Source organism: Petaurus breviceps, unplaced genomic scaffold (assembly GCF_028583685.1).
Source record: "Petaurus breviceps papuanus isolate PSGF00001 unplaced genomic scaffold, PetGlider_PUasm1.0 90925, whole genome shotgun sequence".
Taxonomy (NCBI): domain Eukaryota; kingdom Metazoa; phylum Chordata; class Mammalia; order Diprotodontia; family Petauridae; genus Petaurus; species Petaurus breviceps.
In genome coordinates this window covers 28,691,923-28,709,473 of record NW_027187380.1, presented here as the reverse complement: position 1 = coordinate 28,709,473, position 17,551 = coordinate 28,691,923, and the positions used below count along the sequence as shown (strand labels likewise).

The window sequence follows — 17,551 nt, the reverse complement described above, 5'->3', positions numbered from 1 at the left end:
ACCGGCCCCAGAGTTGGGAGACCTGCAATCAAATCCGGGCTCAGATACTTAGCACCCACCCAGAAACACCTGGCCGTGTAACCTTGAGGAAGTTACATAACCCCAATTGCTTAGGGGTGGCCAGGTGGCGCAGTGAGTAAGAGCACTGGCCCCAGAGTCGGGAGACCTGGGATCGAATCTGGGCTCAAATACTTAGCACCACACCCAGAAATAACTGGCCATGTAACCTTGAGCAAGTTACTTAACCCCAATTGCTTAAAAAAAAAAAAGAATTCTACAAAATGCCTTTACAATTCACTGTGCAGGGAATCATTCATTTCATCATTAGTAATGTGGAAACTATAACTTTAAATTACTGTATATTTGCAGAATAGCCAAAAAGTTAATGAACAATCAGCTATCACAGTAATTATCAGCAGTATTATTACTACCTGTTTGTATCCCAAATGTAACAGCTTTAAATCATCAGATATTATAACATAAAAAATCTAATTCACATGAAATAAACATTATAAGATAGGGTTAAGAGAATTGATAAAGCAACATAGCTGGTTTTACATAACTTTTTCTCCATCTTTCAGTTTCAACAAAATTCAGACTGAAAACTGCTTTACCTAACCATTTCTGGCTCACAATGGTCACTCAATTTTTACACTATAAGAGGATTTTACAATTTAGAGATACCATAATAAAACAATGACATTATGACATTAATTGCATTTCTAAATCATCACATACCAAAATTATTGATAGAAAATTAGGCTTACCAAGTGCAGAGGTTTTTCTCCTCTCCCCACAGTTGCAGAGCCTAGTGGTGTACCCAGGGGTTTGAAAGGAAAGAGCGGTCATCTGCATGCCTAGAGGTGTGGACTTCAGGGTACCCAGGAGCCCAGGGCTGTTGCCAGGGGGGCCCTCAATATAGCTGCTATGCCTCCCCTCCTCTTTTCTTTTTCAAGTGGGGGCGGGTAACTCAAATTCCCTATTATTCTTCGTCACTCTCTTTCCTTATCTGATCTGGTTAGAGAGGCTTTAACAAAATCTGCTCAAATGTTTTTAGCTGTTTTAACTTTTTCTCTAATAAACTTTATTTATGTGTCCACTCCTGAGAAACTTCTATGAAAACTATGAAAATGAGAGCTTTGGATCTGCCAGTTGAGTGAGTGGGACCCTGGTGTCCCCTTCTGTACTGGAGAGCTCAAAGCTTCACCTCTGAGGTGTCTCTTTTACAGATCTATGTATTTTCCTAATTTGCCCTCAGTGCCAACTACTACTTATCTTTAGCACTGAATCAGAAGTGACACTCTTCAGAAATGACCAGAATGTATTCAGTTGCCTTTCAGTTACATTCTGATACACAAAACTTTCCTCTTTTAGGTGAGGCAGGAAATAGTTAAATGTTGGTCTGCCTGCCTCTTTGATCTGAGGGGAGAAGATTCCCTCCCTTTCTTATCGCCTTCTCCTCACTCCACTTGGCCAGAGTGGAATGAAGAGAAGGAGATTTTTAAACTTTTAAAGATCTTAAAACTTTTGTTCACAGTTTTCAATAGCAAATAACTTATACCTATCTTAACTTCCTACCCACGTTCCTTTCTTTGCTACATGCTTAAACTTTCTTGCTTTTCCTACCCTCTTAGACTTGCATTTACCATAATATAACCTAAACAAGACAATATTTTGCTCTCTTTTTCTCCCTTTCCAGACTGCACTCAGCAGTGGGGGAAAGGAGGAGGAGGGAAAGGGATAACAGCATTCCAAGGGAATGTCCAGCAGTCCAGCTGCAGTTTAAACCTTACAGGGTGTTAGATTACTCACTCACACTCATTCACACAGCCACATAAAAGCAGAACAGAGAGAGAAACTAACAGGAAGATTCCAAAAGCTCACAGAGAATTGCCGGAAATCCTCGGCACGAATCACATATTTGCTTGGCCTCCAGATAGATGCTAATGGAGGTCAGGTAAGACTTGCTTTAAGATACCCTAGGCGCAGATCCCCAAGTGTAGGAGGAAACTGGTCCATCCTTTCTTCCTGAGGTCTTGAAGACCAAGTTTTTCCCAGTTGTCCAAAAGATATTCCAGAGGTGAGTCTTGGGGTATAGAGTGAGACTGACCCATCCTTTCTCCTGCCCTTAAGCCAAAGAGTCCCTGTAGTCCCCACTTCAGCTCTGGCATCCCAAAAAGAAGCCCTACCTGTAAATTAGGTGCCGCGCAAGTGTCCCTGAACGACAGAGTGTCCTCCGTCCAGTGGGGAGTATGCCCAGGTCTAAGGTAGACCCACTCCAGTCTGTCCAAGACCAGAAACCACGTCCCAGCAGACTTTTCTAGGTGCTTGAGGGGAAAGAACCCTATGTACAGGGAGAGAGGGAGGAGGTGAAAGGAGCTTACCGTGACTCCAAGAAAGCTTGAGACCTCAGACTTTCTCCTAGCTGCCTCGCCAAAATGATGGGGGAATGGCAATAGGTTATATAGGAACTCTGATCCTTATTAAAGACCAGAATGCCTGTGATTCAGTCTGGAAAAGAATTCAGTAGGCCCAAGCAGACTTGGAGTCAGCATTGTAAAAGTTTATTGTTATGCTTTACAGTGGGTAAGGGTCCTTAGGGGACCTGAAAGTTTATTGTTACACTGTACAGGGGGCAAGAGTTCTTAGAGAACCTGGAAACTTAAAGAAGACATAGACATAGTTTTTAAGGAGTCTAGGCAATTAATCAGATGTCAATTATGCTAACTAGTTGAGTAAGGGTGGGATTAGGGAGGAGTTAAGGAGTAGTCAGTGCTTAAAGGAACATGCACTTTTAATGTCAACTGTGCAGGCGTATTGCCCATAATTCACTGGGAAATAGCCCAAAGGGGGGCTACCTAGAGGTGTGGTTTTAGGCCTGAAATATCACTAAGTCAGCTAGCGGTCAAGGGCTGACTGAGAAGTCTGCCACCCATCAGTGTCATGTTTGACAAAATGGATATTTGGAACCAAGGCTAGCGGAGACTCAGTATGTGTATAAATGGCTAAGGAGTTAACCTATAGATAGGGCATTAAAGGATTCATAGGGGCGGCTGGCCACTTACTAAGGGGAGATAACATTTGCCTAAGCTAAAATGTTTATAGATGGTTTAGTGAAGGATTCATAGGTGTAGCTTGTTATTGTTCCAAGCAGAGATAACAATTCATGGGTTGTTGCTGGGCAGAGTGCTCGCAGGGGGAAGGGGCAGAGTTAATGCTCTGAGGCTGGGAGGGTGGGGGGAGTATGATTTTACAGACTGGTTTTACAAATTGATTTTACAAACAGATGTTACAAACTAATATTACAAACATAGATCCTAAGGACCCCATCAAAACCACAACAGGAATAGAAAGAATCTAGATTACAGAGCAGAATGATACTATGGAATCTTTGACTGTATGAAGAATACAGAGAAAAGAGAGAGACCAGATGGTTATAGGACTCGTGAATCAGAGAATGAGGATCTAGAGTAAACAGAAGAAGATGGATAGTAAAGAAAGAAAAAGGAGTCATTTTTGGAAAGGGGTGCAAAAAATGAAATTTAAAAAACAAGTGAATAGTACTATCTGAAGGGAGGAGAGATATTAAAGGAATATAAATAGGTAAGGAGGAGATAAAATTGGCTCTGTTTGCTGGCAAAACCCAAGGAATCAGCAAAGATACTAATTGAGACAATAGCTTTAGCAAAGTGCAGGCTGTAACATAAATCCTCAAAAATCAACAGCATTTCTCTATAATAATAACAGAACACAAGAAGCAGCAATAGAAAGGGAAATCCATTCCCAAATAAGTACAAAAGGCATAGAATTTCTGGAGATCAACCTCCAAAAGCACACAAAAAATAGATTCAGTTGCAAAGTTTACCTTAAAGAATGAAATAGATAACTGGAAGAATATTCAGTTTTCATGGTTAAGCCATGTCAATATCACAAAAATGACAGTGTCACCAAAAATAATTTACACTTTTAATGCTTTATCTATAAAATTATGTTATAGAGCTTTATTAAATAATAACAAAATTCATTTGAAAAACAGAAGATATAGAATAACAAGGCAAATCATGAAAAGAAAAACAAAGGGGAAATGACACTTCCAGATCTCAAATTATATTATAAAGCCACAGTCATCAAAATCATCAGGTACTGTTAAAGAGCATCAATGAAACAGACTAGATAAGGGAGATTCAGAAACAATAGAATTCAATAACCCAGTGTTTGACAAAGTGAAAAGTACAAGTTAGCTGTGGAAAAGCTCTCTATTTGATAAAAACTGCTGGGAAAAATAGAAAGCAGCCTGGCAGAAATTTATCTTAGACCAACAGCTCAAACCACACTCCACAGTACATTCTGCATGAATATGTGACTGTAAGATAAAATAACATACAGCCTAAAATATTAGAAGTGAAAGTGATCATATACCTCTCAAAGCTATGGGTAAGAAGTATATTCTTTTTATTTCACATTAAATTTACTTATTTTTAGTTTACAACATTCAGTTCCACAGTCCCTTGAGTTCCAAATTTTCTCCCCCTTCCTCTCCTCCCTCCTTCCTCCACCATGGTGGCATGCAGTCTGATATAGGTTCTACACATACCTTTACACTAAACATTGGTCAAATTGTAGAGAAGAATTATAACCAATGGAATGAACGAGAAAGAAGGGGAAAGAGAGAGAGAGAGAGAGAGAGAGAGAGAGAGAGAGAGCAAGTAGTTTGCTTCAGTGTGCATTCAGACTCTATAACTCTTTCTCTGGATGTGGATAGCCCACTCCATCATGAGTCTTTTGGAGTTGTCTTATAACCTTGCATTGCTGAGAGGAGTCCAGTCTATCAAAGTTAGTCATCACAGATCCGTTGTGTCTATAATTGTATACAAAGTTCTCCTGCTTCTGCTCTCCTCACTCAGCATCAGTTTATATAAGTCTCTCCAGATATGAAGTCCATCTGCTCCTCATTTTTTATAGCACAATAGTATTCCATTACATTCATGTACCACAACTTGTTTAACCATTCCCCAATTGATGGGCATCCCCTTGATTTCCAATTCTTTGCCACCAGAAAAAGAACTGCTATAAATATTTTTATGTATAGGTCTTCCTCCCACTTGTATGATCTCTTTGGGATACAACCCTATCTGTGTAATGATTCTGTGTGTATATGTATATATACATGTGTATGTATATGCAGTACATATGTGGATACACATGGATATATGTGTACATATACATTGTGTACATGTGTGTCGTGTATGTGCACATGTGTGCATATATACATGTATAAATGTTCCCATATCTCCAAAATATTTACAGTAGCACTTTTTGTGTTGGGGAATGCTAAACAAATTGTGGCACGTGAATGTAATGATAAACAACTGTAAGAAATTATATACATGACGAATGCAAGGAATCATGGAAGTATCTATATAAACTGATACGAAGAGCATTCTACCCTCCATTTGGTTGATCACAAACCAATTATCCCTTGTGATCAGGCCAACATCCCCCAGGGAACCACAGCTCCCACTCTGGAGAATACTATAGTAGAGCCTCACTATATTAAAGGAAATGAAACATAGAGACTGATATAATAGCAGTAAAATAGATGGGTTGGGATGGTGGAAAGGAGAAAAAACGTGTGTGTTTCTTTTTGAATTTATTGTGGAGGGCTTTGTTTTTATGTCTTTTTCAGACATGCCCCAACTTCCTCCTTGTAGCAAAGGAAAAGTTAAACAAAAATAATATAGTATTGGGGCGGCTAGGTGGTGCAGTGATTAAAGCGCCAGCCCCGGAGTCAGGAAGACCAGAGTTCGGTTCTGGCCTCAGACACTTAACACCCACCCACACACACACACACACATATACACACAAACTAGCCATGTAACCTTGGGCAAGTTATTTAACCCCAATTGCCCTCCAAAAGGAAAATAATAATAATAATATAGTATTCCAGTATCCCAGATACCAAATGTGAAGAATTATTCCTTGAGAACATTTTGAAGGCAGATTTTTAATTGGACTATGTCAATTTATTTATTTATTTTTGAATTGACAAGCATTTGTTTCCTATCTCCCTACTTTCCCTCCCCTTTGGCAGAAAACTTTTAACAAAATTGCATAATCAGTCAAAATAAATTCTTGCATTGGTTATGTCCAAATGTATTTATCTCATCCTGCATCTTGTATCTATCATTCCTCTGCAGGAGGTAGGTAGCATGTTTTATAGTTGGTCCTCTGGAATCATGGTTTGTCATAGCATTGATCAGAATTCTTTTTAAATTCTTTTTAAAATTTTAATTTTCAGTTCCAAGTTCTCTCCTTCCATTCATTCATCTCCTCTCTCACCTACTGAGATGGCAGGAAATATGTTACCTATTATAGTATGAAGTTATACAAAACGTATTTCTATTTCAGTCATGTTTTGAGGTCCCCCCCTTAAGAAAAGGTAAGAAAAATAAAGGGAAAAAATGTGCTTCAATCTGCAGTCTGAGTCTATCAGTTCTCTATCTGGAAGTGATATCATGGGTCCTTAGGAGTTACAGTGAATCATTGTTTTAATCATATTTACTAAGTTCTTTAGAGTTGAATATCTTTACAATATTGCTATTACTGTGTACATTGTTCTTCTGATTCTCACTTCACTTTATATCAATTCATATAATTCTTCCAAGGCTTTTTCTAAAACCATCCCCTTCATCTTTTCATATAACAGAATATCTTTCACATGTGTATATCATAATTAATCATTCCCCAATTGATGAGCATCCCCATAGTTTTCAACTCTTTGCTACCACACAAAGAACTGGATAAATATTTCTGTAGATATATCCTTTTCTTTTTACTTTGATCTCTTTGGGACACAGACCTAGTAGTAGTAGTATTGCTAGGTCACAATTTTATAGACCTTTGGGCATAGTTCCTGATTGTTCTACAGAATAGTTAGACCAATTCATAGCTCTACCAAAACATTAATCTACCTATTTTCTCATAGTCCCTCCATCATTTGTCATTTTCTTTTTCTGTCATGGTAGGCAATCTGATGGCTATTAAGTAGTGCCTCAGACTTGTTTTAATGTGCATTTCTCTAATTATTAGTGATTTACAGCATTTTTATATGACCATTGATAGCATTGATTTCTACATCTGAAAATTGCCGTTCATATCCTTTGAATATTTATCATTTGGGGAATGGCTCTTATTTTAAAAAATTTTCCTCAGTTCCCTTATAGCCAAGAAATGAAACTTTTATCAGAAAAACTAGCTGCAAATATATTTTCCCAGTTTCCTTCTCATCTAATTTTAGCTCATTAGCTACATTGGTTTTGTTTATGCAAAAATGTTTTAATTTTATATAATTAAAATTATCCATTTTATTTACTATGAACTCCTTCATCTCTGGTTTGGTCATGAGCTCTTCCCCTGTCAAATCCATACATCTGACAAGTAATTTCTTCTATACTGCCCTAATTTGCTTTTATCATTCTTTCTATCTAAATCATGTATTTGTTTTGAGCTTATTGTGATGTGCAGTTTGAGATGTTGACCTATGCCTAAGTTTCTGCAAAACTACTCTCCAGTTTTCCCAGCAGTTTTTGTCAAATAGTGATTTCTTACCCTAATAGCTAGGATAGGTTATCAAACACTAGGGTATTGTTCTCACAGGGTTCTTTAAAGTTGTTTGTGTTTACAATGATGTTGTTACTCTATAAATTGTATTCCTAGTTTACTCACTTCACTCAGTTCACCTAAGTCTTCCTAGGTTTTTCTGAAACCATCCCTTTCCTCATTTCTTACAGTATGTCAATATTATTTTTTTAAAAATCCACAGAACATACTATGTCCAGACATTCATAAAAAGATGGATACTCCTTAGTCCCTAGTTCTTTGATATTACAAAAAGAGCTGCTATTACTATTTTTGTGTGAGAATATCCTTTTCCTTTTTCTTTGATCTCTTTGGAGTAAATACATAATAATAATATAGCTCTATCAAAGAGTATACAAAACTTATCGACTTAGTCATAGTTCCAAATTGATTTCCAAAATTTCTGGATCACTTCACAGTTCTTTCAACAATGTATCAAAGGGTTCATCTTCTCAAGCCCCTCCAGCATTTTGTCATTTCCCTTTTTTTTCAACTTTCCCAGTCTTAATTTACATTTCTCTAATTCTTAGTGATAGGGGACATTTTTTAATATGGCTATACATGCCCATTTTTTTCCTTTGAAAACTACATACTTATATTCTTTGAACCATTGAGGAATGGCTCTTATCTTTTTTTATAAACTTAAATAAGTTTCTTATACATCTTGGAAATGAGATCTTTATTTTAGAAAAGCTTTCTGCAAAACCAAATTGTCAGTATTAAAGATGAAAGAGTTGAATTCACCACCAATGAAGAGGAAATTGGAACAATTATTAGGAGCTGTTTTACCCAATTATATGCCAATAAATCTTATAATATAAGGAAAATGGATGAAAATTTATAAAAATATAAATTGCCCAGATTAACAGGAGAGGAAATAGAATACTTAAACAACCCTATTTTAGAAAAAGAAATTGAGTAACTTGTTAATGAACTCCCTGAGAAAAAAATGTCCAGGTCCAGATGGATTTACAAGTTAATTCTACCAAGCATTTAAAGAACAATTAATACAAGTATTTGAGGAAAGAGGCAAAGAATGAGTCCTACCAAATTTCTTTTATGATGCAAATATGGTGCTGATATCTAAATGAGGAAGAACAAAAACAGAGAAAGAAACTATAGAACAGTCTCCCTAGTGAATAATGATGCAAAAATTTTAAATAAAATACTAGCAAGGAGATTACAGCAATATGTCACAAGGATCATACATTATGACCAGATGGGATTTATGCCAGGAATTCTGGGCTGGTTCAATATTAGGAAAACTATTAGCATAATTGGCCATATCAATAACAAAAGCAACAACAACAAAAAACCATATGATTATCTCAACAGATCTAGAAAAAGCCTTTGAGAAAATATAATACCCATTCCTGTTAAGAAATACTAGAGAGAGGGGGCGGCCAGGTGGCTCAGCGAGTAAGAGCACCAGCTCCAGTGTTGGGATGACCTGGGGATCAAATCTGGGCTCAGACGCTCAGCACCACACCCAGAAATAACTGGCCCTGTAACCTTGAGCAAGTTACTTATCCCTGATTGCTTTAAAAAAAAAAAAATACTAGAGAGCAAAGATTTTTTTCCTGCAGTTAACTGTTTCCTTCATGGTTTTGGCTCCATTGTTTTTGTTTCTGCAAAACTTTTTAAATTTTATAAATCAAAACTATACATTGTATCTGTGTCCCTTGTTTGGTCATAAACTTTTCCTCCTATCTATAAATCTAAAAGGAAATTTCTTCTTTGCTTCTCTAATTTGTTTATGATATAACCTTTTAAATCTGAGTCATATATCCATTTAGAGCTTATCTTGTTATATTTATGTGAGAATTTTATCTAAATCTAATTGTTCCAGACTGCTCTCCACTTTTTGCAGTAGTTTTAATCAATTAATATGGCCTTATTTCAATAGATAGGGTCTTTGGGTTTATTGAACACTAGGTTGCCAGTTTCCACTATTATCTACTCAATTTTTTTAAACCATTGCCATTTAAAAAATTATAACTACTGCTGTGCAATCAGTCAGCAAACTGTTATTAAATATATATTATGTGGGAGACATTGTGTTAATACACTAGGAATATAAAAGAAAGGCAGAAGCATGGTTTGAGCTCAAAAAGCTCACATTTTAAAGGGAGAAACCACACAACTGCAAACAACTATGTTCAAGATATATACAGGGTAAATGGGAGGTAATCTCAGAGGGAAAGAACTAAGAAGGAGGGGAAAGAGGGTAACCAAGATACTTTGAAATCTGGTACTATTAAATTCCCTTCCTTCTTTCCTTTTTTTCATCATTTCCCTTTAGATTCTTAACCTTTTGTTCTTTCAGATGAATTTCTCTATTATTTTTTCTAGCTCTCTAAAGTAATCCCATGGTACTTTGATTGTTATGGCTATAAATATATAAATCAATTTAGGTAATATTGTCTGTTTTATTGGTTTTTAAAATTTATTTTAGTCATAAGCCCTATTCATTGATCTACTATTTCTCTTTTGTTGATGAAAGTGTTGATGTATAAATTTTCCCCTAAGCATTGCTGACTATAAAGCAATGTAATCTCCAGATGATTTTTAATCTCTAACCTTTTTTTGTTTGTTTGTTTGTTTTTGCCTTTTGGAGGGCAATTTGGGGTTAAGTAACTTGCCCAAGGTTATACAGCTAGTATTTTTGTGTGGGTGTTAAGTGTCTCAGGCTGGAACCGAAATCAGGTCCTCCCAACTCCAGGGCCAGCGCGTTACTCACTGCGCCACCTAGCCTCCCTCTAACCTTTTTTTAATGGTCCTTTTCTGAGCATAATTTTTACTGAGTTTTGGTCAGTAAAGAATTTATTATTTCTCCTTTTCTGTATTTGTTTGATTGTTATATCCTGATAGATATTCAGTTTGTGTAAAGATATAGTTAGAAAATAGGTATATTCCTTCCTATTTCCATTCAGTAGTTACCAGAAATCTGTCATATCTAACTTTCCTAAAATTTTATTCTTGTCTTTTGAGGGTTTTTTTTTTGTTAGATTTGACAAGCTCTGAAAGGAAACTGAAATCCCCATTTATACTGTTTGCTTTCCCCTGTAACGCATTTTAGTTTTTCCTTTAACCCTTTAGGTACTGTGTCATTCAGTGCATATTATGAAGTATTGAATTAGTTCATTTGTCTATAGTACCTTTCAGCAGAAGGTAGTTTCCTTGTTTATCTCTTTTAATGAAGTCTATTTTTGCTTTTGCCTTCTTTGAGATTATGATTGCTACCCTTGCTTTTCTAAATTCATCTAAAGCATAATAAATTTTGATCCCATCCTTTATTTTAACTGTATGATATATTTCTTTTAAACTTTTCTTTATGATACATGTCCTGAGCTTAAGTCTTACTCTCCTTCTCAATAAACTCCCCTTGAATGAACCCTCCCTTTTAATACTTCCCTGCCCATCCCTTACTGTTTCCACGTTGAGTTGAACATATACCTGTACCAATTTTTCTCTGTGTGTGTGTGTGTGTGTGTGTGTGTGTGTGTGTCCTGCCCTCCTCTGACTGGTTCAGATAAATGTGAGATTCAGGGGAAACCATTCCCCTACCTCTTCCTTCTTGTTTCTGTAGTCTTTTATTTGTATGCTCCAGGTATGTGAAATAAGTTCTTCTAACTTTGCTCAGATTTTCTTACCTGGTGTATTCCTTTTTTCCCTTTTTTTTTTTAAAGATCATTAAAACAGAAGAAAACCATTCCCAGACCCTATGTCATAATTAACTACTTCTGTGACTGCTGATAACATCAGAGTCTTGAGGGTACCCTTGTTTCTTCTCAAAATATAAATGCTTCATCTTTGTATATTTCATTTCAATTTTTCCTTCATATTTACCTTTTTATATTTGTCAACTCTTATATTTGTATTTTAAAATTTCTATTCAACTCTGTGGTGGGTAAAAGATTAAATGACTGAGGAAACAAACATTTGAGTTTTCAAGCATATCAATTTATTAAGCAAGTCATTCCAGTTACTCAACAAACTGGAACCAGACCTCCTCAGCTTTGGCACTAGACCTTGAATAAAGGAGGAGACAGATTTTTATACATTAAAAATAATCAGTAGGGGCAGAACCAAGATGGCAGAGTAAAAGCAGGAATTTACTTGAGCTCGTTCCTTGATTATCTCAACACCTGTAAAAAATGACTAAACAAATTTTAGAGCTACAGAACCCACAAAATGACAGAGTAAAACAAATTTCCCACTGAAGGCAGCCTTTCAGGATGATAGGAGGGGTCTCTGGGTCACTGGGCTAGGAGTGGATTGCAGTCCTGTGTGGGCTACACTGGCACAGACCTGCCAGAGCAGACCTCAGGGGACTGAATCACTGGCAGCTGTGGCAGTTTCCAGACTTCTCAACCTATAAATGCCAAAGAGAAAGTAAAAGATCAGTGGAGAAACTCTGTTGGACCTTAGTGAGAGAAAAACATGGTCTGGCCCTTGCCTTTGGGGTGGTAGAGGTGGTGGCAGCTGCTTCCGGAGCTCCAGGTCCACAGATAGTGGGGGGACCAAGCAGTTGATCAGAGGGTAATTACAGGAATCTCTTTGCTGGCTCAAAGGCAGGATTCTCTTGCCTTGCGCTGCTTGGATCTGGGTCGAAATCTTGGGTAGTGGTCCTGGAGTGAGGAGCACTGGTGTGGCAGAGCTTGTGGCGGCTCTGGAGAGGGTGTCCTCCTCACAGTTGTGAGGCAGGTGCCTAGAAGAAGCTCTGATAACAGCTGCGCAAAATCTCGGAAATTTGGGACATAGTACTCTGGACATTCAATGAAATAGAGTACTTCCAAGCCTTGATGAAAAGACCAGAGATGAACAGATAATTTGACTTTCAAATACAAGCATCAAGAGAAGCATGAAAAGGCAAACTGGAAAGAGAAATCATAAGGAACTTATTTAAATTGAACTGCTTACATTCCTACATGGAAAGACGATATTTGTTAACACATGAGACTTTTCTCAGTATTAGGATAGCTGAAGGTAATATGTATGTGTGTATACATATATGTATGTATAGGTGGGTGTATATATATATATGTGTACATGTATACATAGACAGAGGGTACAAGGTGAGTTTAATATGAAGGGATGTTGAAAAAATAAAATTAAGAGGTGAGAGAGGAATATATTGGGAGAAGGAGAAAGGGAGAGATAGAATAGGGTAAATTATCTTACAAAAAAGAGGCAAGAGAAAGCTGTTAAAATAAAGGGGAAGAGCAGGGAGGTGAAAGGGAATGAATCAACTTTACCGTCATTGGACTTGGCTTAAGGAGGAAATAACATACACACTCAAGTGGGTATTTTATACTATAGGAAAGTAGGGGGACCGATGATTAGAGGGGAGGGCAGATTGGGGGAGAGGGTAGTCAAAAGCAAACACTTTTTCTGACTTCAGGGAAATGCACCTATTTGCTCTCCCTTTCCCAACTTAGAAAGTCCCTACTTTTTCCTTCAGTTAGAAATCAGATTACCTAATTTATATCCTGGCTAATTGTTTTAGTTAATTAGTCTTATTGATTTTTCCCCAGAATTTATTTATTTTTAGTTTTCAACATTCATTTCCACAAGATTTTGAGTTACAAATTTTTCCCTATGTCTCCCCTACCCCCCACCACAAGATGGCAAGCATACTAAATACCATTTCCCCCAGTCTGCCCTCTTTTATATCACCTCCTATTCCCTCCCCCCCTTATCCTCTCACTCCTTACTTTCTTATGGGACAAGATGGATTTCTATACCCCATTGCCTATATATCTTATTTCCTGGTTGCATGTAAAAACAATTTTTTAACATTTGTTTTTAAACTTTGTCTTTCAGATGCTCTTCCATCTTCCCTCCTCACCCACCCCCACTGGGAAGACAAGCAATTTAATATAGGTTATACATGTGTAGTTATACGAAACATTTCCATAGTAGTCATAGTGTGAAAGACTAACTAAATTTCCCTCCATCCTATCCTGGCCCCCATTTATTCTGTTTTCTCCTTTGACCTTGTCGCTTTTCAAAAGTGTTTGCTAATCCCAGATCCTATCAACTAACTGGAAGGCTAGCTCTAGAGATTCAGTACATCATAATTTCAGGCTCTCTCTTGGCCTGAGCTTCCCATCCCATTCAGCTTCAAGACTCAGTACTGGTCTGTGAACCTGTTATGAAGTCACAGTTCTTCCCTTTGTTCTCTCTATTCCCTTTGTTCTGCCTATCACACTGCCACAGTTCCAAGTTGCACACAGTTCCCTGCCTCCTCAGTCCACACTGGATCTGTGTGATACAGCTCTGGGTTCCAAGTAACAACTGCCAGCTCACTTTTGTTCTTGCTCCCTCCAAGGGGCACAGCATTAGGACCTATCCCTACTGGATCCATGACCATATCTTATTCTAGTGTACAGATGTAGTCCCAGTCTAGACCCCATTCTGGAAAGGAGCTTGTGGGAAAAAATTCTATACCTTACATTTTAGGCATAAATCAGCCAGATTATTTTCATATAGAAAGTCTGTGGGAAGATCTGGATGGGATTAAAGAGTGGCAAGTAGCCTGGGGTGGTCCAGAGGTAACAGAGAAGGGGTCTAGATGCTAATTAAGGAGTGTCAAGCTAGTTAAGTAATCAGATGCCTTGGGTGGAGGCACCAGTGATCTGGGCTCCTGAAATTTGTGTGAAAGTTCAAGGACATTTTTCTTTTTAGGGGTCCCATTGCCCCATCCCATCAGTTCTTCTTGGGCACAAGGAATGTCAGAACAGGGGCTATGTTGCTCAACTTAATATTGCCTCTAATGTCCTGGGTGCAAAAGTAGTGTTACTGAAATATCTCTAGTCTATAAAGTCCCAAGGCAGTAATCTTGTATCTCCTTTTACCCCTTGGGCTCCCCTGAGGAAGCCTAAAACTTTACCTCTGGGTTTTTACCTTTCTTTGTTTTTAAATATTTATTTTATTTTAAAAATCGTGGTATCTATAAGTCTTTGCTAGTATGTGTGTAAATATTGAAAATAAGAAGGAAATTTAAGGGGAAGCATCTCCAAAGAGGAGTTCTAACAGAAATATTTTGTCAGAGCGGTGGAGGGAGAGGTAGTGTTAAAAAAGGGAGAAAATTATAGATCCTTTGATATAACTTCCCAGAAGAGAAAAAGAACATTTATTCAGTATAGTGATTATACTCTGGTTATACTCTCTCAGAGCCAAGGTTAACCTGAAGGGTTTGTCTTTTACAAAGGGATAATTAATTCAAAGATATAGCATGAATAAACATTATTCTCAATACCTTGGGGACATACTCTCCGTTATACTATCTTGGTCTGGAGAGGATGAGGAACAGGAGAAATAGGCTCAATTTAGTTTATTCCTACATTCCATTGGTCCCATCAAATCCATGTCCAGATTCAACATAACTACTGGATGAATCCTTGTCCCTGTTTCTGCTGGCTTGGGTATAGAAGGTACCTCCTTGCTTCTTGGAGAATACTGTATTGCCAGCAGACTCTGAAACTCAGGGATTCCCATGTATCCTCTTAGACCTCTTAAAACTCAGGTAATGGCACTTTGGTCTATGACCAGATCACTCAAGATGGAAATAGCTATGTGGAAGATGCCAGGGACCTGCTTTTAGGAGAAGGCAATAATCTTCATTCTCCTACCACTTGGAGGGAGTATCCTCTTTTCATTGGTTCTGTAGCCAAAATTTGTTATATCTTTAAATCTACATGACAGAGGCATATTCACTGTCTTTTTCCACTGGCATCCAGGGTTGCTCAGGCCAGCACCCTGTTACTTTGGATTCAATGCTGGGGTGAAATGAGGCTCACTGGAGACAATTCAACAGTTAACAAAAGGAATTTTATTTAGCTATAATATAGAAAGGATAGACATAGTTCCCACTCATCTGGTGATCAGGGAAGGGTACAGGGACTCACATGGTCTCATAACATCCAACAAGTCTGAATGTTCTTGACCCCTTATGGTCCTTAAGTGGTAGGTGATCATATCAGTGTGGCCAGAGGCTCCAGAAAGCTATTCAGGAAAGGCAAAAGCTTTCTTGCTCTGCCATCTGTCAAGGTAGTTTTATTGCATTTTGAAGGAAAACTAGCCTAACTGATGTTGCTAAAAAGAGGAGAGGGGAGAACCCTAATTGCTCTTATAACAGTACCCCTAGCAGTAATGGGGACATTAGGAAGAGGGATAAGTTTGTGATAAAAGATGATCAGTTCTGTTTTGGACATTTTTGAATTTGAGATGCATACTGGTCATCCATTTTGAGGTATCCCATAGGCAATTGGTAATTCAGGACTATAACTCAGGATAAAAACTAGATCTGGCTATATTAAGAAAATTTCTGGGGTACAATGACATTATGATTTATCCTGTAGCCATTATTTCAGGGGAAAAAGTAAGATTAGAACCTGATTAGCTATAATTGTCTTGCACTTGCATCTGTGGTGTTACTCTGTAAGAAAAAGCCTTTTATTATACAGAAGGTATTCAGAGTTGCTTCTGGTTGGAATATTGTGTGAATGAATCTTTCTCCCAGTAAAATGTAAGTTCTTTGAGGGCAGAAACTGTTTCATTTTATCTTTATAGCTCTATACTCTATCATAGAGTTTATTAATAAATGCTTGAATTTATTCATTGATTGTGAGAGGCAATATGAATGAGTGAACATGCTTTGGAAAAATCTCAAGTTTTGACCTCCAGAAAATGTGATGAACTCTTATGTCATGTCACAATTATTGTTTTCAAGTGTCTGACTACTTTTTGTCTGCAGGTGAAATTATCCAGATAATGGAACAAAAAGAAGAATTCATGAAAGAAGCTGTGGTGGACACTCTGTGAGTAGCTTTCATTTTGAAGTACAGATGTGGTATAGTTATAGGGTGCTGGGCCTACAGTCAGCAAGACCTGAGTTCAAATGTGGTCTCAGACACTTACTAGCTGTATGACCCTGGGCAAGTCACTTAAACTCTGTTTGCCTCAGTTTCCTCATCTATAAAATGAGGATAATAATAGCACCTACCTCTCAGGGTTTTTGTGAGGATCAAATGAAGTTATGACTATAAAGTGCTTAACATAGTGCCTGGCACATAGTGAGGGCTATATTAGTTATCATCATCATCATTATTTGACCATGTTAAACAGAATCTTATTTAGAAATAATGAGGTATTGGTGGAAATAAGCTTTCTATAATCAGTTTAAATTAACTTGAGGCCTGGGATTGAATACTTATCACAGGGTCAGGGAAAGAGAATTATCTGGTTGTAACTCTATCTACTATTTGGGGAACATTTATTTTCTATGGTATTCCTAGTAATTCTAGCATGATATTCAGCAGTTTTTCAGAGTGGAGAATCATAAACTGTGTCTAAATGCAACTATTTTAGAACAAAAAGGTGAAATTTTTATGGGGTCAGCTGAAGTATAATGATAGCTGACATAGTATAACTGTATTATTCCTGTTCAAATGTAGATTTGAGGAACCTCCACTAAGCAGCATAAGACCATACTAGAAACATCAGGAATACAAAAGTAAGTCTCACTTTTGTAGTCTTTGAGACTTAAACCTAATTCAAGCCAGGTCATTCTCATAGTATTGCTATTTACTTTGGATACCACCCTAGTTAGTGAGGATTTTAGATGTCATAATTTCCTACCCAACTTCTAGAGAAGGAAGAAAAACAAAGAAGTAGACTTTTCAGAAATTACAGGAAATAATGTGCCACTTAAGAAAATGGGTGTTTTCTCTCTCATTTCTAGAACTTATTTTCTCCTGAGCACTCCCCATCCCTGTTTATAGACAGGTTCCTTCATCAGAAGAAAGACTAAATCATTTCTGTAATGTCAATAAAGGATGGAAAGTTGAAACATAAGACTGTGCTGGGGCTACAAATTCTAACAGTCTTTGGTACAGCATTGGCAGAC

The 17,551-nt window shown here is 37.4% G+C and overlaps 1 protein-coding gene across 5 annotated transcripts in view; it reads left to right on the top strand.

Annotated features, from left to right (window-relative positions):
* Positions 1-17,551, top strand: part of NARF (nuclear prelamin A recognition factor) — a 141,352-nt gene that overhangs the window by 60,172 nt on the left and 63,629 nt on the right. For all 5 annotated transcript variants that reach the window (XM_069076661.1, XM_069076664.1, XM_069076663.1 and 2 more), the window contains one exon: positions 16,400-16,463. In XM_069076661.1, the coding sequence (XP_068932762.1) occupies positions 16,400-16,463 (64 nt within the window). The remainder of the gene's footprint in view (positions 1-16,399; positions 16,464-17,551) is intronic.